Source organism: Amblyomma americanum, chromosome 1, assembly GCF_052857255.1.
Source record: "Amblyomma americanum isolate KBUSLIRL-KWMA chromosome 1, ASM5285725v1, whole genome shotgun sequence".
NCBI classification, from domain to species: Eukaryota; Metazoa; Arthropoda; class Arachnida; order Ixodida; family Ixodidae; genus Amblyomma; species Amblyomma americanum.
In genome coordinates this window covers 436,796,067-436,822,145 of record NC_135497.1, presented here as the reverse complement: position 1 = coordinate 436,822,145, position 26,079 = coordinate 436,796,067, and the positions used below count along the sequence as shown (strand labels likewise).

The 26,079-nt window shown below is 44.2% G+C and overlaps 1 protein-coding gene across 2 annotated transcripts in view; it reads left to right on the top strand.

Moving 5' to 3' along the window:
• LOC144115900 (nose resistant to fluoxetine protein 6-like) overlaps window positions 1-20,595 on the top strand; it is a 134,602-nt gene extending 114,007 nt beyond the window's left edge. For both annotated transcript variants that reach the window (XM_077650532.1, XM_077650533.1), the window contains exons 14-16: window positions 3,890-4,079; window positions 4,674-4,816; window positions 18,815-20,595. In XM_077650532.1, coding sequence (XP_077506658.1) covers window positions 3,890-4,079; window positions 4,674-4,816; window positions 18,815-19,087 — 606 coding nt within the window. In that variant the 3' untranslated portion in view covers window positions 19,088-20,595. The remainder of the gene's footprint in view (window positions 1-3,889; window positions 4,080-4,673; window positions 4,817-18,814) is intronic.
• Window positions 20,596-26,079: the final 5,484 nt, after the last annotated feature.

Below are 26,079 nucleotides of genomic sequence, written 5' to 3'. Positions count from 1 at the left end.
GTATTCAAGAATAGGGCGAATTAGAGTTTTATACATGACCAATTTCGTCTCTTTAGGAGCATCCCGTACTGTGCGCCTCAAGTAACCTACCTTTTTAAGAGCTTTAGCTGTGATATGATCGATGTGTTTTGACCATGACATATTGTGTGAAAAAACAACGCCAAGATATTTATATTCATGTACCCTTTGCAGGGATGAATGATCGTAATTAGAAGGGCATGAATAATTGTAATTAGAAGGGCATAAGCGGTTGGTGAAAGACATGACAACTGTTTTGCTGAAGTTGATTTTCATCTGGCACGTATTGCACCAATCACAGAATATACCAAAAGACTCATTCAGAAGGAAGTGATCACTGACAGAGTTAATAGTGTGGTACAATACACAATCATCGGCGTATAGACGGATCTTTGAGGTTATACCGTCAGGCAAATCATTAATATAAAGTAAAAACAACAAAGGGCCAAGGACAGAGCCTTGGGGAACACCTGAGGTTACGTCAGCTTTCGAAGAATCGACGGAATTGAAGTGAACAGACTGGGAGCGGTGCGAGAGGAAATCGGCAATCCAGTCAACGAGTTGAGAGTTATTGAGAATGACTTTTAGTTTGCATAACAGTTTAGAGTGAAGAACCGTGTCAAAAGCTTTTCAGAAATCGATGAATATGGCATCGATATGGTTACCGGTATCTATGCTGAGAAAAATGTCATGCGCAAATTCTGTTAACTGAGTCACTGTACTAAATCCCTTGCGAAACCTGTGTTGAGCCCTTGACAGAAGTTTAGTTGCTTCAAGAAATTCCATGATGTGTTTATAAATAATGTGCTCTAGGATCTTACATGAATATGCAGTTAAAGAGATCGGCCTATAGTTAGAAAGAAGTTGTTTGTTGCCGGATTTATAGAGCGGGAGTACATTGGCGAGTTTCCATGAGGAAGGGACAATGCCAGTAGAAAGAGATTGTTGAAAAATAATTGAGAGATATCGACACGACCAAAGAGAATAACGTGCAAGGAAGGTATTTGGGATACTGTCCGGTCCAGCGCATTTTTTTGAGCCAGGGTGCAAGATAAGATTTAAAACGCCCTGAGTGCTAACCGTGATATCAGAGATAGAACGGTCATGATTAGGAAGACTGAAAGATGGAATGATGTTATTATCACGTGCAAAGACAGAATGAAAGTAAGCATTAAATGCATCAGATATTTCAGCGGGGTCAGAGACAATTTCTTCATTAATAACGAATGAGGTAGATGAAGTGCCTGAGGGTAAAACAGATCGCCAAAATTTACGAGGGTTATTGCTAAGCAGCCCTTGAAGCTGAACGCGGAAATAGAAATCTTTAGCAGAGTGCATTTTATTACGAAGTTCATTTTTCGCAGCTTGAAATCGAGCAATGGAATCAGGGTTATTGTTACGTGTCATGCGCCTCAGCCGAGACACACGACGTGACATCTGCAAAACATCTCGATTGATCCGAGGGAGAGTAGAATTTCTTTTCTTCGTTTCGACGGGAACAAACAGCTTAATGCACAGACTAACAATCTTTTCAAAATATTCAATAAGGTCATTAACATCGCTGTCACGGCTGAGTGCGCAAAAGGAGTCGAAGCACTCGGCCAGTTTGTCGATTATGGAGTTGTCGTCAGCGTGATGGAAATCCAGAAATGACGTGAACGTGCACTGTGGGTTACTAATAAAGCGGGATAGAGTAAGGAGAACTGCTTCATGGTCGGAAATACCATCGACAACCGTGCACTGAAATCCGGTCTCTATTAGGTTGTGGCTTAGGAAGATTAGGTCTAGCAATGAATTTAGTCTGGTAGGAAACGAAACTATTTGAGTGAGTCCAAGAGAGAGCGAAATATCTATCAATTCTTTTGCTAAAGAAGCATCATGGCCAGAATAAGACATCGATGGCCAGTGAATACCAGGCACCTTAAAATCACCCATGAAGATGATGTTTGGTACTGAAAGACTATGCATGAACTGGCCAACAGAGTGCAAAACATCAACAGAAGTTCCGGGGGGTCGGTAAAAAACGCCAATAATAGGTCTTTTTTTCTAAATAAATCTTGCACCAAATTGACTCAGTGTTGCAAGGAGCGGGTAGTATAGAAAACCTAAGATATGAACGAAGAAGTAAAGCTACACCACCGCCTTTGCCCTCATGTCTGCCGGCACGGATAGCAAGGTAACCAGGTGGGGTAAATTCCGAGTCATATATGTCAGGTTGTAGCCAGGTTTCAGTGATGCCAATAATGTGAGGGTCATGGGAGGACACAAGCGCGAGAAGATCGGGGAGTTTGTTTGAGATGCTTCTAGAGTTAAGATTTAAGACAACGAGACTGTATGGAGAGCTAGGTAACTGTCAATGGGGTGACGAATCGAGTGCAGTAGATTTGCCACCTCGTGACGTGGTAACGAAGGAAGCACAGTATATTCTGTGGCTTCGTGACGTGATAACGAAGGAAGCTCAGAAGATTCGGACACATCGTGATGGGGGTCCCGTTTCAAGCCACTCGAGGCTTCATCCCATGTGTACCTGACACCATCAATGAAAGCATGATCGTACCGAAGCTTCACCTTTGAACCACCGTCACGAAGCGAGGAAGATGCATTCTATATTTTCTTACGAAGGGATCGAACATTCGCAGAAAAATCCTCAGTGATGTAAAATTTTTCCCCTTTGAGTTTCGATAGGTTCTTCATGACAAGAATCTTCTCACTGAAATCAAGGATCCTTAATATGACAGGAAGTATATGCTGAATGTTCTACAAATGGTATTCGAGCGCCTTCGTGTCGTCTTGAGGAGCACAGAGCAAGATAGTCGGGGACTCCGCCACACTTGGGCAGTTTTCTGGACTTCAATCATACACTTCGCCTACGAGTGCAACACGAGGCTGCGGACTGCAGAGAACTATAGCCACGCAGGTTTCAGGATCGCATGGCAGCTGAAGTCGTAATGATCGCGTGTCACGTCCAGGAGTCGCGTTTGTGCTGTCGGGCATATGCATGGACTAAGCTGATGACGGTGCCAGAGCTACAACGTTTTTAATGCTGGAATGCATTCATTGGCTACATTTCAGCCTTTCTTTGTCCACAAATCCTGTCCTTTCGGTTTCCGCCCGTCCGCCTACTTAGTCATTGCGGCATAACTAAACGCGCACCTAAAAGTCTCTTGTCTGTTAAACCACTTGCGTATTTGAGCTGAAATTTGACGCAGAGATGTCATATACTGCAATCTTTCTGTATCAGTACGACGTTTGTATGATGTACTTGCCTGATTCAATCAGAATTCAATAGAAATCCACGACCGAAAACAACCAGCTTGCTTAAAGGTGTTACTGGTGGCGCTGTCTAGTGCCTACCCCAACGACTGTTTTATCATTGCAGCGGCGGTGGGTTGGAGGGGGGGAGGGGCGGACAGCAGCTAATTTTAAGATGCTTTCTTTAGTGCTTTTGCTCAATACTGTCTAATCAGTCACATGGACAGGTCATTTTGATTCGCCTTTAAACATTTTACTCATTAACTGTGTTTCTATGGCCGGACACAAGGGCGTCAAAATTGGCGGAACCATCCGCAAGTGCCGCTCCTGACCGCCAAAAACGCGATCGCTTTCGGAAGCGACAGGCGCGATCTGTTACAACAGATGACCGGCGTGAATCACGTTTCGTACTCCAGCTATCACATGCCCTTACTTACCGTCCTGGGCGACAGCCCAAAACACACTAATAACAAAAAGTATGCTCAAAAACCGCTCTTTCTTTATGGTAACAAAACACGGATCGGCGCTCATGCATTCGTGCATTGGGGTAGTCCAGGCATAGCACAAATTATACAGCAATTTGTTTTGTGAAACTTGCTTCTTTCCTTATTTTTTGCAGATGGTTCAGGCTTCCCTTTGGTGCATCTGTTTGCTCTGCGGCCTGTACTGCCTTTTCATGAAGCTGGAGTGGTACAGCAAAAGCGAACGGCCCACAGAGACGAAACGGCTCTTCCACGCATTCAACGACCGCATTCTGTGGTCGATATGCACAGCCTGCGTCGCCTTCACTTGTTCTACAGGCCGAGGAGGTGAGCGCAGGCCAGTCTCCTCTCTGAAGAAACACCTAAGATTCACGCAGACAAGATGCAGGGGCTTCTATTCACTCTTGACTAGCGCATATTTTCTCGTACCAGCATACAGAACTCAAGGTTTGTTCAAGCTTTTTGCTCAAAAGCAAAGCTCAGAAGAAAATTCTCAAAAGCAAATTTTTATTGAAAATGTTAAAAAGCAAAAGGAAAAGCTACATACTTTCTGGGGCCGGGCAAGAGGTTCTCTTTGCAGACTTGCATAGTGCATAGACTTGGCTACTTAGAATTTGTGCAACACAATGAAATCCTTAACTCGTTTTAAGAGGAGCCTGTAAAGTGGTTTTCAGTAACTAAGCTTTTCCTCATGTGCTGCGAATTCTCTGCTGCAGAGGTAGAAATACAATTCAATTCTCTGAAAAGAATTCGTGCTCAAGAAATTTTTTCTACTTTATGGTTAATATCCTGATGGCATTTAGTGGTAAGCACTGTGTTCGACACATATGTATTTGAAGACTAGTGTTGTTATAAGTTCCAAAAGCTTCTTCGCGATTTTCTTTATCTGTTGTTTTCTTCCCCGATTTGTAACAAACGCAGGAATTGTCAACCGCTTTCTATCATGGAACGGATTTGTGCCCCTGAGCCATCTGTCCTTCGGAGTGTACCTCGTTCATTACCCTGTCTTCCTTCTCACGCACCACGTCGCCAGGGAACGAATCTTCTACTCACACTTTACTCTGGTGAGCTCCAATTCTGTAGAACCTAGAGAGACCAACAGTTTCATCTTGCCACAAATTCGGGATACAAAAGAAAAGCCTTAAGTTAAGCACTCAATCCGTGGCGCGTCACTCGCTGATGGCCTGAGAACCGCAAGCTTATTAGAACTTCACCTATGGCTAGAATAGTGCGGTCTTTCGAGAAGGACACGTAGAAATTTGATTTGCTAATTTAACCTTCAGCTGCATCCTTGGCATGAGTGATTAGCGGGGAATTGAATAACCTTGTGTGTGCATGCCACCTTTCAAAATTATGAATGACATTTTTCTAGCATGAACATCTTGCATGAGTAATGTGAATGTTTATTTCAGCATTTGGAGGGAAAAGCGTGAGTGACGAAAAATAACGCTTTATAGTGACCGCTTGACAGGCTTCCTGATTCGTAGGGTTTAGTGTCCCAAAGCTTCACATGGGCTATGAGGGTCTGTTGTGGAGGATCCCGACATAATGTCGACCATCGGGGGTTTATTAACGTGCACAGACATCGGGGAGCAAGCGGTTTTTTTTAATGACAACAGGAAAACATGTCATTGAGCATAATATTTCACAAAAAGCTCACATTCCTACCTCACTTAAACACCTTAAGCAAGAAAGCATCTCGAAACTTCAACGTACTGAAGGTATACGCTCACGAAAACACTGGGGTTCTGGTAGAATTTACCTTTTCCAGGTTTATCGCTCTCTATAGTGCGCGGTCGTTTAGATTATGGGTTCGTAGTCTGTGGTTCAGCCAGGCCCTCATATCTGAAATGACTTGACTCGCTTCACAACTTAGGTCTTCGTCTTTCAACCGGTGCGTACAGAACATTTCCTATAAATAGTATTTAGGTAGGAACAAATGAACCATCCCTAGCAGACAGAAAAACAATGCTCATAAGCAAATAAGTAATGAAAATAAGGTCTCTACCGAAACGTGTTTGTTATCTGATTGTTTCAATGTGCATCTCAAGAACACTGTTCAACAACAAACCCTAATCGATCAGACATCTGCTTCTACGCTTAGAGGAGAGTTCCCAAAACTTGCAAATACTGGGCACCCTTCCTGGTATCGTCTGAAGGCGAGACCCGCTCTCCTTGCGGTAGAGCCTTCACGCTGTATGTGACTTTACGTTAACACACTTTCGAAAAAGCAAACATCACACGAACACGTATTGCAGGAATACGTGGCTCTACAAGAAAAACACGTGAACTGCACAGAATTTTACACTCACTGCTCAAAAAGAGCAGATTATGTCTGAAGCGGGGTGTTACAAGGAAACGGCAAATATAGTAAGCCTGCAACTGTACATCCATTTTTACAGCAGAATGTTACGCACTCTCCATAGTTGTAGGCAGAAAATTAAGCAACAGTTTCTAAAACAGCGTAATCTACACGGATTCATTTAGCCTGTTCAGGGCATTATATTCCAAAAATGCTGTCGAACCTATACTAGGAAACGTTATACACAACATAGAAAAAGCTACAACACAGGGACATACATACACAACATAGAAAAAGCTACAACACTGGGACATACGTAAAATTCTGCTGGGTGCCGAGCCATCTTTTAATAGATGGGAATGAAAGAGACGACTTATGTACTGCACAAGCTCGTAGTCGTAAAATCAAGAAACTCAACGTGCGCCATGGAGCCTACATGCAATCAACACACAGTAAGGAGGAATGCAAAGGGGAAGAGCAGCTTGTGAGGATCAGCTAACAGCAGATCTGCTCAAGGATGCAGCGGAGATTGTGTTAGAAAAACTGGCCACCCTAGTATACGTAACGCCTTATCACCTCGTCCGTAGCAGAAGCTTGGAAGAACGCAAACATTATATTAATTGACAGATGAGACGCCAAAGACTTGCACACTTACAGAGCGATCAGGTTACTGCCCGCTGCATACAAATTATTTACTAAGGCAATCGCTGATAGAGTCAAGGCAACCTTAGACTTTAATCAACAAAATGATCAGGCAGGCTTTCTTAATGATATTCCACAGCAGATCATATACACACTATCAATCAGGTGATAGAGAAATGATCAGATTATAAGCAACCATTAGCCGCCCCGGTAGCTGAGTCGTTATGGCGCTCGGCTGCTGGCCCGAAAGACGCGGGTTCGATCCAGGCCGCGGCGGTTGAATTTCGAACGAGGCGGCATTCTAGACGCCCGTGTACTGTGTGATGTCAGTGCAAGTAAAAGAACCCCAGGTGGTTGAAATGTCCGGAGTCCTTCACTACGGCGTCCCTCATAGTCTGAGTCGCTTTGAGACGTTAGACCCATAAACCAAACCAAACCTATAAGCAACCACTATATATAGCCTCAATAAATTGATTGCGAGAAAGCATTGGACACAGTGGAACTCTCAGCAGTCATACAGGCATTGAGAATCAGGGTGTAGAAGAGCCTTACGTAAAAATGAATGGAGATATCTACAGCAACTGCACAGGTACTATAGTCCTCCATAATGTCAGCAATAAAATACCAATAAGGAAGGTCTCAGGCAAGGAGATGCGATCTCACCAATTCTATTCACCGCCTATTTGCAGGAGGCATTCCGAGGCCTGGTTTGGGAACGGTTGGGAATAAGAGTTAATGGCGAATACCTAAATAATCTGCGATTCGCTGATGACATTGCTTTGTTGAGTCACTCACGATATGAATTGCAAAGCATGATCAACGATTTAGACAGGCAGAGAAAAATGGTTGGTTGGTTTGGCTTCTTTATGGGGTTTAACGTCCCAAAGCGACTCAGGCTATGAGAGATGCCGAAGTGAAGGGCTCCGGAAATTTCGACCACCTGTGGTTCTTTAACGTGCACTCACATCGCACAGTACACGGGCCTCTAGAATTTCGCCTCCATCGAAATTCGACCGCCGCGGCCGGGATCCAACCCGCATCTTTCGGGCCGGCAGCCGAGCGCCATAACCACTCAGCCACCGCGGCGGCTAGAGAAAAATGGTGGGTCTAAAAATTAACATGCAGAAAACCAGAGTAATGTTCAAAAGCCTAGCAAGGGAACAGCAGTTCACAATTGGAAGCGAGGTTCTGGAAGTGGGAAAGAAATACGTCTACTTAGGGAAGGTAGTGACTGCTGATCTAGGTCATAACAGGGAAATAACTAGAAGGATAAGAATGTGGTGGAGTGCATATGGCCGGTTCTTTCAGGTTATGAATGGAGTTTATCAATATCTCTCAAGAGAAAAGTTTACAACAGCTGCTTCTTACCGGTTCTCACGTACGGGGCAGAAGCGCGGAGGCTTATGAAAAGGGTTCAGCTTAAGTTAAGGACAACGCAGCGAGCCAAGGAAAGAAAAATGATATAACGTCAGGAGACCGGAAGCGTTCTGAATGGGTGAGGGAACAAACGCGGGTTAATGTCATCCTAGTTGAAATAAATAAGAAATAGGCTTAGGCAGGGCGTATAATGCTAAGACAACATAATCGATGGTCGTTAAAAATAAGATGCTGGATTCGAAGGGAAGGGAAACGTAACATGGGAGGCAGGAGGTTAGGTGTGCGGATGAGGTTAAGAAGTGTGCAGGCATGGGGTGGGCGCCGCTGGCAAAGGCCAGGGTTAATTGAAGAGACATGGGAGAGCCCTTTGCCCTGCATTGGTTGCAGTCAGGCTGATGATGTTGATGATTATGAATTTGATCGTTAAATGGGAGGAAACCTAGGACAAAAAGTAAATAACAAATTGCACTGCCTAAATCGCATACTCGGTGAATAGAAAACCTGGAGGCACCAGGAAAGTTTCATAGATGTAATTTGATGTGTCTTCGTATCAGACATGCGTACCTGACACACAACTTCCTAATAACAAGAGAAGGCAAGTTTCTTGAAAAACGCGGAGATCAACTTAGAGCAAACCATGTTTTAATCTCATGCACAAGACTTGAATCACTGAGGAACAATATTGTACTCCGTTTGCAACCAACACATAATTTTTTGCAGCACTCATTTTATGTACAGATGACTTGTGGATATGCTATGTTTTCTAGCTTTTGAAGGGAAGCCGGTGTCCTTGAAAAGCTCTGAATTCTAATCCTGTGCCTTGCTACCAATGGTGATACGCCTAAGTCACTTTCTGGTTCCTGAGAAGAAGGCTGAGGTTTTTATTTGATTGGTTGAGAGCCTCGAGAGCCTTGCCCAGCCAAGGATGGCCGCTGAGTTTACCTGATCTTGTTTAATGCTTTTACTAACATCCATTTTTAAGTTCCATTTACTCTGTCAGAAAGTAGTACGAACTAAAGTTTTAGGCCCCCTACACCAATGATGTTCTCTTATGTTTTAAATGTAAATTTCTGCACAAAACAATCATCCTACGCCTTGAACTTGGCAAATGATAGCCTTGATGCTTCTGCGCCACTAAACCCAACACAACGCGCTTTTCATAATGTCACCGTTACGGCCATGGTTCACCACCTCGTCCTTGGTTTCAGTGACCGAGCCCACTAAGCAACCGCCCCGGGTGCTGCAAAAACATCTACGGCGTAAATGCAGGGAAAGATAATAATTTCCTCGAAGCTTCAATTGGCTTCTTTCCTGGCTGCAAATTTACTACAAACAGGACTCTGGAACCCTGCAACTAGATCTGTTGTGTCCAGATATTTAGTGCCTTACTAAAACACGTGCACGTATGCGCGTGGGCTCAGCTCCTCTACGCCTAGCCGTACATGTCTTCTCACTGTGTCTGGTAAAAGGGACTCCTACTAATTGAGCTCAGGCCTGGTACTTCGGAATTTTGAAGCCGCTTGGTGGAGGCAATAGAAGTTACTCGCGTTTTCATACACGGCTCCTCCGGGCATACTTAAGAGGGAAAATCCAAACTTCTATTTCTTATCCACCACACAATTTTTCCTATATTCTTGCTCTTCGGGTGCATTACCTGCTAGCCTCTCGGATTTTCTGTTTTTCTGTCTCTCCTACTTACGCAGAAGGATTAATAGCCCTTAAAAACGGAGTTTTGATGCAACTGAAACAAGCTTTAGGATGATTGTTAACCCCTGTGAATGTTTCAGAAGCCAAGCAAGTGCATTGTCAAGGTTCAACTAAACTAAAATGGTTCATCGAGCGAGCAGTAAAATGCATTCTTCCTCAGCCGAATATAAGTTGGCAAGAACGGCACTCCATCCTTCACTCTCAGTGAAAGCCGTTGTGGAGGAAGTGTCCGAAGTGGAAGGTAACAAGTGGCTCTATAGTCCGTTCCATTGAGTGTTAACAGGGCGTCGCCACATGGCTCGCTGGGCTGTTGTGTGCACTAGATCAGAGCGCGGTGGAAGGGGCAGCGGAATGACTTGCAGCCCAGACAAGAGGCACATCGACATCCTCTTCGCCCGATGGAGAGGTATGTAGCGCAGCAGAGGACGCTATAAAATCTCAATACGGACCGGCTCTCACTGCAAACTGAATCGATGAACGCTTAAAGCAAGAACCTTACCCACAGAGTCTAGTATAGGTGCACCATTTGATAGGGCTGCCAGGTGTTCAATATAATGTCGCGGGATTAAAAGGGGCAAATCATGAAAACGCCAAAACATTACATTTCGGAGTGCAATGATATCGAGATGTAGTGGCTGCTCTGTGCAATTTTCAGCCCATGATTTTAATTTAGAAGGGTAGGAGCGATTGCCTTGCAACCATGATAACGGGAGCTGGAGAAAGTGACATCCAAACACGCTAACGATTTTTCTAACAAATAATTTTCTATTAATTAATCCTCTCATTTAGACCTCTGGTATTGATATTGACTCCTGGTGACGTAGGCTGTGAGAGAAGACGTTACAGTGGCCGTAGCAGAAACACGCCCATGGTGCCACTTAATTGCATATACTCGTCCCGTGCCCATGTCGCAATGGCGGACGGATGGTAACGGATGGCAAAGCACAACGACGCTTCGGACACGCTTGACGAGCTTTATCGGCTCGAATGCAGTCTCGACAAAGAAACTGGCTGGCGGTTGTCAGTCTAATTGACACAGCGCGGTCTGTGTAACTCCGCCCGGCTAGTTGTGGCGGCAGGACGGTGGCTAGTGGTAGCGTCGCTACCAGACAGGCAATATCCATGATTGGCAGTTTGTTTCCTCACCCTCCTGTTTTCGCCATGACTGCGCCACTGCCAAATGAAATGTAAAATGAAATCAATTGCTTCAAAATGTGGCCTCAGACGTACTTAACAAACACAAGGAAGTCAGTTCCATAAGATGTCTAAGATAGTTAACTTGCCGAAACACCCATCGCCTAAATGGCAGCACTAGTGGGGCAAAGAAAATAAGGGTCCCCTTGGGAACGAAAGAGGAAGAAATGAAAGCCTCAAGAGCAATGCATAGAGGAAATGCGGACGGGAAGGATCTTATGACTGCTTACTGAAAGACGGCAGAGGTACGAAGTTAGAAAAGCCTCTCTTTTGGTATCCACAATACATCGACAAATGAATACGTCTTAAAATGTGAAACAATGCAAACATAATTATTCATGGGGAGGGTGATGGCGTAGGGGTAAAATATTCGCCTCTAGTGCAAGAGGAATCAAAGCGGCGCACGATCCTTCACGGGAGGAAAAAACAACTGAGTGTCGATTGAATACCTGGGGGCCTGGGAGGCGGCCTCATCCCATCAACCGTAGCCGCAACTCACCTTCTCACCAGAACAGGATTTCGCCACCAAGAGTAGACTTGGCCACCACTTCCTATATTAATACACTGCCCCAGCCGGCACAGAACAGGGTTAATTTAAGGGATCAGGAAGAGGTCCTTCTCCTGGAGTGGACTGCATTAAAATGGAAATAATGATGATGAACTTTTTGCCTGTGAGTTAAAAGGGCGTTTACTCAAGTATATGCTAAAAAAACCTGAGCAACATTTCATTTCAATCAGCCGAGGGAAACAGCTGCCTTTTGTATTACTCTTAGACGATAGACGATATTCACACAATCAACATGTGCATAAAATATGTGCATAACGTAAAGAGACCTTATATTTAGCCTTCAGTTTTGCTAAACGCTCACTTTAGTCAAAACACCAGCATTGTGGAAAAGTGCATGTGAATTGTTTGAAGATAACTGCAGCACGGGCCTTGAGGCCAGAGTTCTTCAAAGAAGTGATAAAATATTAGAACCAGGGCCACGCAGAATGACGCACTCTTCTTTGCTGTTAGCTGAATGTTTACAAGAGAGACTGAGAGGGCTCGATTGGGACAATATGAGGGCAACAATAATGAAGAAATGCCTTACCAGCCACATATTTCTGGATAACATTGCCCTGCCAAGGGACTCAGAGAGGACGCTGCAGTACATGAGTCAGGCTTTAAGGGCACTATGTGCCACAGCAGGCCTATACTAAGATGTAAAATAGTGATTTTCTGCAGCCTGGATAGTTTATCATCGGTAATGAAGCATCAGATACTGTAAGAGAATGTATCAAAGTAAGATTGTGATTACAGAACCAGGTCACGAGAAATGATTAAGCGTGAGACGTTACCACGAATTTTTTACAGTGCCCAGCTGGTGCCTCTAAGCCTACCACCCTATCACGTTCTATTCAGCAGCCATTAGGCCATTCTCTTTCTTTCTTTTGTCAGGGATGCTGTAAACGTTATTTTTGAAGCTTCAAAGCCGTGCGCTACGTAGTGGTGGCCACGAGAACTAGAATCGCTTGTTCGGAATTCTTGTAAATGGTGAGATTGTGTGTGCATTCAGCAAGCACTCTAAGGTCAGGAATAGCAGCTCATCCATATAGATCCAGCTCATCCATCCTTCTATAATAATATCCTAATTGAAACCTTAAAGAATAAATGTATTTTGGTAAAGCAAGTAATGCAGCTAATAGATAATCAACATCCAAGAAATCAGCCGCAATTTCTCCGTGAAGGAAGGATAGTAGGTGGCAGAGAGAGCCAGGTGGCCGGGAGAGACTAAGAGATTTGCGGCGATCAGGTCATTGCAGCCGGTGCAAGGAATTGCTAACCTGAGGTCAGTGTCAGTGACGGAGGCCTTCGTCTGGCTGCTGTGGACGTATGCGAGGGGATGATGATGGCAGTGTGTTCTCACCTGAGTTTTCTTCGTAAGTTCACGGAGGGAATAGAGATGAGAGTATCATTTCAATAAAGTTGCCCGTCGTTACCGGGGTTCATTGCTGTATTGGTGAGGTCATTTTCTGTAAGGACTGCGAACTTCGAAAACATCTGTGTATTTGAAATGGAATCTTAAGTTTGGATATTGCTTATTCTATACAGATGACGTTGCTGTTTTTGTGGAGAGCATGAAAGCATTGAAAACAGAGCTGTAAATAAGGACACTGCGAAGTCCACAGAACCATACAAAGAGAACACACAACACAGGCGCCGACTAGCAAATGTAAGTTAAGTGAGAGGAGAGACATCAAAGAAATAGAAAACCGCTAACTGCGTAAGTCCAGGCGTCACGAAAAATCCGGAAAACGCCAGAAAATGCATCACGTGACATGCCGGTCACATATGCAAACTCTTTTTCATACAGCGCGACAGAAGGCTGACTAATGAACTGGGGCTACAATTTTTCTACGTAGAATGGTTCAATAACCTCTTCAGTTAACTTACATCAGTGCCTGTACACCATGCATCTGAAATTCCCATGAAAATTACGATTCTGTCAACTCAGTACCTTGCCCATCTTGCAATACTTATTGCATGTAGCTGGACAGTGACGATCAGATTTGGAGACCAACAAACAATGTCGCTAGCTTGAAATAAAGTGGGCTTTTGGCATGCCAGATGACAACCGTCACTGAGGCTCCATGCTTATGTGCAATGCCTGATGTTCCCAACAGATGATTGGTAGCAACCTGCATTACACATCGAGATAGCTATAGATTTTGGACAGGCGAAATACAAGACATTCGTGCGGTAAGAAAGAAACATACGCAAAGAACTTTGCCTGTCTTCTTGCGTGCAAAGTTTAGGAATATTTGTGGCTGCAGATCATTTCATTCAGCCGCAGGCGCTCTCGTGAGCAGGTGTGAACTTTGAGAAATTTTCGCCCGTTTTTTTCAGTGTTTCTGTAGAAGTCTACATGGGAGACAGACTAGACGCGATATTTACGGATCTACTGATATTTAGGTTTTGATCGTTTAACATGTAATACGCAAACAGTGTTTGTATCCGATTCGAAACTTCAGTCTCTTAAGGACTTGGAGTAGTCGAAATAACTAATATTCATGGCGAAACAAATATTCGGGAGAGTCAGCTTCCTTCTTCACAGCCAAGGGTTGGCGATGTTCATTGAAAAAGACGCCGCAGCGCGGCGGCTTCTCGCACATCCCTGTAGGCTATGCGGTAGAAATAAACAAGCTTTATCATCAGTAGACCCTGGTTATGTGCCTGATTCTTTTAGTGCAGACTTAATCACTTTTGTATGGCGCGCTGTAGTGGTATGCTGCGGAGCAAATGGATTTAAAACTCTAGGCAGCTGCTCTGCTAGAGCCAGGCGCTTGTGTCCATGCGGTTTGCCTCTCTGTTAGGCTGTGCTCGAGCGGAAGTATGATCATTGAAAGTCAGTACCTGCTTTATAATTTCGCTGTACTCTTTCCGCATAGTACTGCTTGAGCACCGTAGATATATATGTGATCTGGTCTGTACCTCATCCACTGCAGTCATGGAAGAGAGAGACGATTGCAATGAAAATGAGCAAAGCGCAGACATGCGCCCTGAAAGCAGATGTCTAGAATTCGTAAAGTTCTCGAAAATCTTTGCTGGGGTGCCGTTGTCGACGGCGTAAATAGTCACTGCTCCTCAATAAGTACAGCCCAGGCGAGAAAAGAGGACCTCAGAGCTAAACCATCGAATAGCCGCTGGAGTGTGCTTGATATGCCACATTTCATCGTTGCGAGTTTCGCAGTGTTTCGGAATTTTAGAAAAAGCCTCTAGCTATCACCTATAATGAAACTGTACATCAGTTCTAGCGCTTTTGACGCCAGTGCCGAGGTAAGCAAGGCCATCGAATGCAGTGAAAGCCTCCAACGTAAGCTCATCCTTCTTATAGCTTAATTCTCCCCGCATAGATCAGCCAGAAAGAGCTCGAGTGGCTGAGTGCGCCTTTTGCGCATAGCGCTACAGTTGCTTAGCCTCTCTATCCTTCGTAGTCTCATCTTCGCGGCACTCAACTTGCCTCACCACGAGTGCTCTACTCCAGACAAATATTTCGGAAGGGCCAAAAAAGTACGAGCAATATTTAAAAAGCGCGCCTTTGTTGAACACAAGCCCGATCCGAACAATTTGCTTCAGGTATAGCTGCATAGAATTCTGGATATCACATAAGGGACCCTAACTCTTCTCTCTCTCGAGCTTACGGCACACGTAGTAGTTTCACCTGCCCATGGGCCAAACACTTTGGGAGACCTCCGACAACAGGCACTAGATTCGTTTGGCACATCAAAACGAACTGTTCATCATCAACAGCCATAACTCCTTTACTAGCAGTGCACGACCTAGAAATATCTCACACCAGTACTTCTGTCGGCTTTTCCCATGCTAAATTCGGGACCAATACTTCGTTCGCAATACATAAAGCTGGACTTCCCTGAAAACGTCTGAAATTTTATTTTAGAGTTCTAGCAAAGCACAAAAGGAATTCAGAATAGTATATTCCCAAGTGGGATGCGAACCGCCGATGGCACTAAGGGAGCCGCTTCAGTTCTTGCTGCCTCAGGTCACACGAACATCGCTGCAGTCTCTTACGCTGCACCTTCGGACTTTTAGCCACTCCTGCTGTGTCTTGCAATTACCATATAGAATGTGCTGATGGGCAAGTTTTCTTGACATAGTTTCAGCTTGGGCCATAGGATCAGAAAATGGTTCTTCGCAGAAACAAGTTTCCTGATTCCTCCAACAACGCTTAGGTTTATTTCCTGTTGAACATCTTTTCGTGTAATAATTCAGAATAAGTATTAAACTTTTTGACTCAGAATCAAACCAAAAGATTGTACGCCATTTCCGTCGCATCAAGAACCTTTACCGAGAACTGATAAAATGTGCCAGTAACAGCATTGATAATAATGAAGCAGTTGCCTTCCAGAAGCTTGTGGTGCATCAGTTGCATCATTCCTTGAAATTTGTCTGCCTACTTTAAGTCAACGTATGTGGATTGGAACGGGGAACTTGTTTCACAGAAAGAAGGTATATGTACAGGCTCATGTATAGGCCCCGTTTCAAGGAATATTTTCCTTGCCTCGAAAGACAAACTGTTAAAACAGAGCTTTCAAGAATCAAATGTTATATAAGTCTTCAGATTTGTTGATGATTTTTTAGTTCTTTAAGATTGTGTCGAACAAGGACGGTCTAGCCAATGTCTTCGGTACTGTCTGTCTTTAATAACGCATTTTGCCCTTTGACCTTGACTCATGAACTTCCGGTTGAGACTGTTTCACAATTTTTAGGTTTTGAAATTCACCTTTCTCTGCGTTTAGTATGCTGGGGCTACAAACCTAGGGCGTGCAAACCTATCTGACCGTTTGAATCATATCATGCCAAGCATATAAAAATATCCATTGTCCAAACTTCTCTAACTAATGCATTTAACAAGTCATGCGAGCATCTACTGCAAAGCAGTTCCATTATCATGTCCGTCAATCCTCACCATGCCATTTCATCAGTCACGCAAAAAATGTTCAAGGAGCTTAAGAAACCAGAAGGTGCACATCATCTTCAAACAAGATCTACTAGAACGAACTATGCGGTTATTTCATATATTCATGCTGTTTCACAAAATTTAAAAAGGTGGGAGCAAGGGCTAGTGCAAAAGTGTTTTTTTTTTCGATTCGCAAGCGTCTCGGAATGATACGCACCAAGGTAAAGTCGACAGGTAGACAGGTAGATAGCCGATCTGTGGAAAGAAACGTGCCCAGAAGCACATTGACTTGCGATAAGAAAGTAGTATATTCAATTCCAACTAACTGCGGTTCGACATACGTCGGGCAAACGGGAAGATGTGTAAATGATAGCTTGTATGAGCAACAAATTAAGACTGGCAGAGGAGATTGTAGACGTCGAGATAGATTATAAATATTTCAGCATATAATTAGATTGATGTTAAAATTATTCATTATGAAATTCATCTCAGTACTATCTCATAATTTTACATTGCTCAAGAAAAGACATAGTACAGATACCATCACCAATCTTCCATTAAACTTTTCTTGCCTCAGAAATGGTCACCCTATACGCGTAAATTTCCCAGTCTGATCAATCCATCTGACTCTCTGCGGCCCTCTGCTAACTTTTGCTTACTTTCGGATACATTACACTGCGCTAAGAGCGATAATCTATTTTCTGCGCAACAAGTACCCCCAAAGTTATGCTTTCTTTCGGGCTACCATCAAATCAGCTGTAGTTTGGTCTTGAAATAACTCTGGTTCTTTTTAACTCAGTAGTTCTGCTCGAATGGTACTTTTTCAAAAGCGAATCGAATAAGAATATTATAGCTAACAGCTATAAGAATACCAATCAAATATTTTTATGATTACTGGTAAAAATTTCGAATATTAGCAAATTCGATACAGTCATGCAGTATGACGTCACTATGTTAACCTTATGACCATCGTGTCACACGCATGTAAAATTCCCATTTGCTACTGATGCCATCAAACACCTGCAGCCACATTTCAGTAGATAAGAACGGCGAGAGTTACCTATGAGCCATGTTGTCCGAGATCTGGCATCAATGCAAGGTCTGTTGAACGTGCCAGAGCACTGTCAGAGTCGCACGACATCGGAGGTCTTGCATGAACGCTACTAACTCCTTGGCACGAAATGAACCATGTCGGGGAGTCTCCATCCCGCGGAGGCCGATCATGGCAGCGTCCTGTCCGGCTTCGCAGTGGACCCTGCTTATGAAACAGCAGTCGAAAAAAAATTACAGTGGGTATTATTAGAGCTTCGAGCCAATTATTCGAACCAGTTTGAAAACATGAGAGCGTATTCGATTCGTTTCGAATAATTTTTCAACGTGTTATGTTTGATTCGTTGCGCTAATAGTAGTATATTAGGTTTAGTAGCTCTGTAATAAAAGCTAATATGCTAATTATCTAGACTACATCTAACACAGCATGTTATTTAGACTCATTTTCATATTTGGGTGTACTGGGCACGTAATTTTTGCGCGTGGCTTCTGAGCATTCCAAAGATCCCCGGCCCTTTTATCCTGCCTTGGAGCGGAGAAGTGGAAGCAAGAGCTCTGCCACTCCCCTCTTCTTATTGATAACTTCTCCTACCACGCGCATGGCACCCTCATGTACCAGAGGTCGTTTTTTTCTTGCGTAATACTCGGATCCCTTTGGTGCCAGGGTAGGTTTGGTTTGGTTTGGTTTATGGGGGTTTAACGGCCCAAAGCAACTCAAACTATGATAGACGCCATAGTGAAGGGCTCCGGGAATTCCGACCATCTGGGATTCTTTAACGTGCACTGACATCGCACAGTACACGGGCCTCTAGAATTTCGCCTTCATCGAAATTCGACAGCCGCGGCCGGGATCGAACCCGCGTCTTTCGGGCCAGCAGCCGAGCGCTATAACCACTCAGCCACCGCGGCGGCTAGATGCCAGGGTAGGAAAAGACCCCAAATCAGTTAATATTTTACCTGACGACCCTTCTGCGCTTTGGTTTGTTTGGTTTCTTATTTGAAACAAGAGAAAAACGAATTTTGAAATCGGTGCAGGGATTGTTTCACTCGAAAAATGGAGAATTTGCACTCTTCTTGAAGAAACAGAATACCACGAAGTAAATTATTGGCAGTTTGCAGACCCCGCACCGCCGATAGCTAATGCGTCTTATTTTGCTGCAGAGTCACTTAGACAACCATGTTTCTTGGTTGAAACGGCATCCGAGAGTTTTGCACCTGTGTCTGGCTACTGTCTGTTCCTTATGTGGTGGTAATTGTTTCCTGCATGAATGTAGCCGTGGCACCGTCGCCGAAGACTATTTTAAGGCAGTTGTTGCTATCCCATCCAGGTTTCCCAGTGCTTCGCTGTCGTGGTGTGGAGCTACATCATCAGCTACCTTCTCTTCATTGCTTGCGACGGGCCCACAGGCCATCTCGAGAAGCTAGTGTTCGTGAGGGACCGCCGGAGGAGCGCTCCTACTAGCGGGGTACTGGAGAACACTGGTAGTGACAGCAATGCCAACCATTTGCCCGCTGCTATCATCAACAACGGTGGGCTCAAGCAGTGCTTCAAGGGAGCCTCGCTGTCGATGGGCAGCGGTAACAAGTGCAACGGATGCTGATGGCAACCTGAAGTTTCGCACCAGTGGTTTCGCCATATTCATGCTGCGCACGGAGCGAAGCAGACTCCGCGAGAGCAGAGTGCAATCCAGAACAGTAGCTCAACGCTGTCTGTGCGAAACTGTGCAGTGTGAAGAGGAATGGTGTTTTTATTGACCTTTTTATTATTATTGTAGCTACTGTGAGTCGCAAATGCTGTGCGGCTACCGAGGCTCACCGACAGCCACCGGGATCGGCAGAGGCAGCAAGGCAGCTTTACGGGTGCCTTTGTGCCTATTTGGGTTACTTCCGCCTCTGCATGACATAATAAAGCACGAGAGCGTGCTTGGTTCGACATTCCGTCTCCATCACTGTGTGGTCACCTGTAATTTATCTCACAAGCACAGAAGGAGAAGCTGCAGCCACTGGCAGCAAATAAAGAGCCGAATTTCCAAACGTTCTTCGCGCGTATGCACTGTGCGTGCTTAGAATTTCAGGCTTTGGCGATTGCCGTACTGACCGCCGTGAGGCGGTTTCGAGTCGTTCTGGTGTGTAAAATGCTTGTGAGCCCCGTCTTGCCGGCGCCAGCTGTAGGTTTCGGTCTGGTGCTGAGGAAGTGGAGAACAAGTTGCAAGCAGCCGGCGCAACTGGTCTATGCTGTCGAAATAAGCAAAACTTCTGCACCTTTTTCGTCCAGCGCACACAAGAGCAGGCGACACTGCCAATAAACTTCGCCATTTTTCTGCTGATGGAAATCACAGCTAACTGCCAAGGTGTTGTTTTTGGCAAGCAGGAGAGCGTTTACTAATTTATTCTTTGAAGGCATAGAACGGTCGAGAAAAATTCAATGTGGAAAGCAGTAACTTCTCTGTACTCAAAGGCGACGCGATTGCCAGGCAAATACTGCAGGTGCTGGCATATGAAGACATTTGCAAAACAAGCACTTCTAGGAGTGCTTTGCACTCAGTTACAATAATATTGCTCGCCTAGCGCGGATATGCTGACAAACGTTTACATCAAACGGTACAATTGATCTTTCTGATTGCAGAGGGGCAGTTCTCGGAGCGGTTCTGCCCTCAAAAACGTTGCGGATGTACATTTTGGTCGAAATAAACACCGCGTAAAAGCAGCAAGACGTCAAATATTCACTGGGCTTTATAGGTCCATTAGCCGCGAAAATCAATGCTGTGCCTTCTACTCCGGCGCTATAGCTTAATTGAAAGCAAAGAGTTTGTTTTAGTTCGCAGGAAATTCTGCATGTTATTTTCAGTGGAATGAGGGTTTTCAGCGTTTGTGTTTTAAACTAGGAATTAAAAGAAAAGCGCCAGTTATCAGCGTTGCGCGCAGCTACCGCTCATGGGATGCGGAAAAGTTAGGTTTATTCAGCCAGTAAAGGCGAACATCCCACTTAAAAGGTATGTTTCTATGATACGCTATTTCTTTTTGACCGGTGTTTTCGAATTATGTAATTATTTATTTGGCGTACGCCGCATGTGCTTTGTGTACAAAGTGTAAATAAACTTGTCTACCAACCAAGGCAAAGTTACGGCTCTTCCTCCTTCCTTTATTCGGCCATATTTTTCAGCGAAGATAATTGCAAGGATGGGCTAAAAGGCACAGAAAGCGCTTGACTAGCTCGGACCATCTCGAAATTTTCCGCACAAGGACGACCAAGCAGACATTGCCAACTCTGACAGATTTTCAATGAGTACAAACGACAGCATTAAGAATGCACATTCGGAAAACACACAGGGAAAAATTAAATATCGGTCGTATTGAAAATAAATCAGTCGGAAGTTGGCGCCTGTAGCCTTGTAGCTAAGGTTGCGTTCCGTGCCCGAAGTTGCGTGGACGGTGTCGGAGGAAGAACAGGGCGGCCGCGGAAACCGACTAGCGAAAACCTGGAGAGTGCTATACAGTTTATTTACAGTTCCTCAGAAAGCATACGACCATACGCCTTACGGCTGTCTTTATAGGGTCTGTCGTCCCTAGCACCTAGCTGGTTAGTGTAGCTACTTGATTAGAGTCGAGTTGGCCGGATGCGCGTGATGACTGGTAGGCCCGCCCACAGCAAGAGGCGGTACGGAGCCCTCTCGCAGCAGTTTCGGCCGAAATGGTGATCAGGTCACCGTTACGCAGCACTTTTGGGGGCTACAGTTATTTTCTAACAGGTTAAGGAGCCCCCACAGTAGCCGGGTGATGACCAGGGTCGACTTGGATCATACATTCTAGTATAGTGCCTAAAGTTCTAGGAAGGACACCGCCTCTGACGAGGTCATCGCTTTTTGTCCGCGTCGACTCGTGCGAAAAAGACGGCTTCCTCCGCATGCCGCCACTGTTCTCAGTACAGGGAAGCCTGGGGCCTTTGTTTTCCTCGGTTCCATCCGGTTGACGCAGTCTCGCTCTATGGTGAACGCCCCGTCGAAGTGGCTTGCAGGCGATGTGGGGATGGACCCCTTCCTTCCCGAGACGCCACCGCGGCCTCAGCTTCGTGTCTGCAGCCGGCGCCAGGCCGTCGCGAGGACGACGGCTTTGTCGACAGTTCACGGTAAAGCCCTCTTCACGACGTTTCCTGCCGACCAGGCTAAGTACCGCTAACCTCCCCCCCCACCCGGATCTTCCTCCTCACATAGCTTTCTGACTTCCGGTCTGGAACGGAAGCGCTGCCATATTGCTTCGCTGTTCTCGGGGCGAGTCTGTGGCTGCGTTGCATAGCTGTTGTTTTCATCCATCGCGGTATTGCTGTTTGGGTGCTATTTTTTTAAACAGTGACAGAAAAGTAGTTCCTATATCACGCTAGTGGTTCGTGTCCGCATGCGATGATTACACCGTGTGAAAAACGTCGAAATTTCTGAACGTTCAAGCCGCGAAGTTTACCGACGCTAAGGGACACTTGTTGATGCCGTGGTGTGCCTTCGCACCTTGTTGGTAACACCAGCGCGCTCGAAATATGCGTTCGCATCACAGACTTGTATCTTTTAGATGAACGCCCGGCAAAACAATGCGCGCGACCACGATTAACCTGTGAGACGGATAACGACTTGACGGGGTTCGATGTCCATGCGAGCAGATACAAAATGAACGCCGGCTTCCGGCGCAAAACGTAAATCGCAACCGAGAAAACCATAGGCTGATATGAAAAGAAGGCAGTGATGCGCTTCAAGATTTGGCGTTACTTAAAAAAGCGCCAACGACAATAGAGGGGCTTTAGTTCACGGGTCCCGCGTACTCTGGCCCGTGTTGCTCGCCGGACTTTCCTATATCATGGATTACCGACTTGCCCATGTATCCACCCTTAAGGTGTATCCAGACGACGGACCACGGACCTGTTTTGGCACGCGGAGTAGCGGTCATGTGGGGTTTCGCTTCCGATCTACGAGTTCCGCGCACGGTCCGCGGACCGAATCGCGCAAAAAATGCGAGAACATTTTTTTCTGGCGGCGGACCTCGGACTTTTTATCCTACACGTACACATGAAGTCTGGCAACTACACCACACTGATCTTTCCCGGCTCAGTGCTCCCGGCAGTCGAGGCGACACCAGCGAAAGTAGGTTTTTTTTTTTATTCGAAAATGAAACTGAGCACAATTCAATATGTACAATAATAACTGGACCCATAGCCAGGGGCTTGTTTCGGGTCCAACACAATACAATACAACATATTTGCAGCACGCATAAACGAACATTTCTATTCCTAAAATGAAAATTAGAACTTTATAAGAATTGCGGAGAAAAAATACAGGAATACAAACAAAACGCTCACAAAAAACATATTTCTCTTCGAAACAAAAAGTAAAAAATTCATACCATATACTTCACATGTTCATCAGGAACATTTTGAGCGATCGTACAAGGTTTGTTTCTGTTTTAACCTCATTAGGAATGCCATTCCAGATTAAAACTCCATTGAATTCTAATAATCTCTGCCCGTAAGTATTGTGACAGGCGGGCAAATTGAAATGTTTTGCACTAGCAGCCCTAGTCTCCCTTTTAGGAGTTATAAAGATACTGTGGGGAAGCGGTTCATTGAGCTGTAGTATTTTATGAATTGTCTGGGCTATCTTTAATGTATACATGGAATGGAAAGGTAGAATGCCGGTAGACTTGAAAAGTGGTTCAGTAGAGTCAGTATATTTTGAATAAGTAATTATTCTTATCGCTCTCTTCTGCAATCGGATTACAGGTTCGAGATATGTGGGGTATGTGTTACCCCATGACTCCATGCAGTAGATTAGCTGGCTTTGTATAAAAGCAAAGTAGAGTATTCGGAGTATAGAGAAATTAAAGCATTCTCGCGCTTGTAATAAAATATGGCAACCATATGCCAGCTTTGAGCAAACTTGCTTTACTTGATTCTTCCAGTGCATATCAGAATCAAGATATACGCCGAGATATTTAAAACTGCTTGTATTGGCTGGTTATTTAAATACAAAGCAACATTTTGGTAGTTTAATTTTTTTCCCCTAGAGCGGAACAAAGTATATTTGGTTTTCTGAATGTTAACGGAGAGGTGGTTGTTAGTAAACCAGTTAAGAACCATTTCCATCTCTTCGTTTATCTTTTTGTTGAGTTCATTGATTGTGTCTCCTATAAATATTAAAGCTGTGTCATCAGCGTACATCACTGCTTGAGAATGTTTTAGTATAGACGGGAGGTCTTTTACATAAAGCGAGAAAAACATTGGTCCCAGAACTGAGCCCTGTGGTACCCCAGTCAGCACGACCTGCGCCCCAAAAATCACATTATTCATTACAACATGCTGTACGCGGTTTGTAAGGTAACTATTGAAAAAATCTAACATTTTCCCTCGGAAGCCATACTTACTGAGTTTATCAACAAGGATTGTATAATTAACCGTATCGAATGCCTTTTTAATATCTAAATACACCACTATGGCAATCTTATTATCGTTTAAGGGAAGAAACAGCGCAATGAAACACGGACACACGAAGAACGGACACACACGTGTGTCCGTGTTCCATTGCGTTGTTTCTTCCCTTAAATGCATTACAAACTAGCCCGGAACCTTGCTCTTCTTATTATAGTTGAGGGCAGTATTTATCATTTGCGATAGGACAAGGACTGCGGATGCTGTTGATCTATGCGGCGTGAAGCCATGCTGACTTGGGCATATAATATTAAACTTACCTATAAATTTCTTTATGCGTATACATAGTATTTTTTCAAAAACTGTATTGATGACACCAAGGACTGAAATTGGCCTATAATTACTCGGTTCCGACAGTTCCCCTTCTTTATGGATAGGCACGACTTTAGCTACTTTTAGTCTTGCAGGAAATATTGAACATTCTATAGAGTGCGTAAATAGGTGTAATAGGTGCATGGCTAATAGGTCAATATTATCTTTGATTATTTTTACTGGAATGGCGTCCAGACCCGGGGATTTGCTTACTTGAAGTGTGCTTACCACACTAACGATTTCGCCCAGCTCGAGCTCTTTAAAACAAAACTATTTATAACAGGGTTTATAAGATTGCTAGGATCAGTTATCGGGATCAGCTGCTGGGCTAAGATAGGCCAGATATTTACAAAGTAATTGTTAAATATGTCCACCACATCCTGATCAATTACAACAGGTTGTACTTGTTGCTTAGAGGTGGAGCGAATAGCATCCTTTACGATGTTCCACATTTTCGCTGTATTTCCATTTGCTTGCTGAATATGGAAGGAGTAATATTCCTTTTTTGGTTTTCTCATCATAGAGACTGTGGAATTCCTAAGGAGCTTAAATTGGGTTAGGTAGTATTCATTTCTTTTATTCTGTTTCCATTTTTTATACCAGTACTCATTTTCTTTAGATCATCAAGAATGGATTTTGTCATCCACGGGCAAACAGGTTTCTTGTAGTTTCTTATGCATGCTTTCTCACTATATTGTGCAATAATACTTTGAAGGGCGTCAATAAAATTGTTAAATTCTGTGTCAACATTACCGTCATATGCAGCAGAGAAATCTGTTTGTTCCAGTAAGTTGCGAAGTAAGCCATGATTTATTTTTTTATGATGTTTAGTGTGATTATGCTTCACACCCTCTGGAGCCTTATTTTTCAGGGCAGCAAATATTGGCAAATGGTCGGAAGTTGGAACAGAGCACACACCAGAACAAACAATGTCATCCCTGCTACAAAGGACATGGTCAATCAGTGTACTTGTGGTGGTGGTAATCCGGGTAGGTTCAGCTATTAGATTATGTAAGTTGAAGGATTCCAGCAACAATGTGTAATCATTTTGTGTGTCTGATGTGGCATCAATGTTAAAGTCACCAACAATAATAATCCTACCGTTAGGCCCACGCGATAACGAAGTAAGGGATGTTTCAAACCTTTCAGTGAAAGACCCCAGTGATGAACTTGGGGGGCGGTACACCACTCCAACTATTATGCCATTTGCCAGTTTGATAAAAAGTGCTTCTATACAATCGTCGCTAACAGATTCTGTAGAAAGGGCCCGAAATGCAATGTTTTGTTTAATGAATAAGGCTACACTACCTCCTCTTGCATGCGACTCCCGTGGGAGTGACAATAATTTATAGCCGGGGATTGAAATGGTCTCATTTTTTCTCAACCAAGTTTCACTTAAAGCAATTAAATCGAAAGTAGACTTATAGCGAGAAATATATCCAGTCAATTCATTGAGGTTTTTACGTAGGCTTCGAACATTACAGTGTAGAATTGAGAATGTGTCCCCGTTTTCTATCAGTTGGTCTATTTGAGAAATAGTGTACGGCATTTTATGCCTTAAAAAAAATAAAAACAAAGAACACAAAATAAGATGCTACCCTTGATTCGGTCAGTCTACTCTCCCTAAGTCGTCCTCTGACGCAATGTGTAGGACAGACGACTTTTCCACTTTCCTCATCAAGATTTTCCCTTGTTCCACCCAAATGAACTTCCATGTCTTTCTTGAGTTGACGGGCTTTGGTGAGTAGACGTTTAGTTTCCACACAGAGATTCTCATTAATATACACTGGCTCCTCGCCCTCGAATCCCAGATCC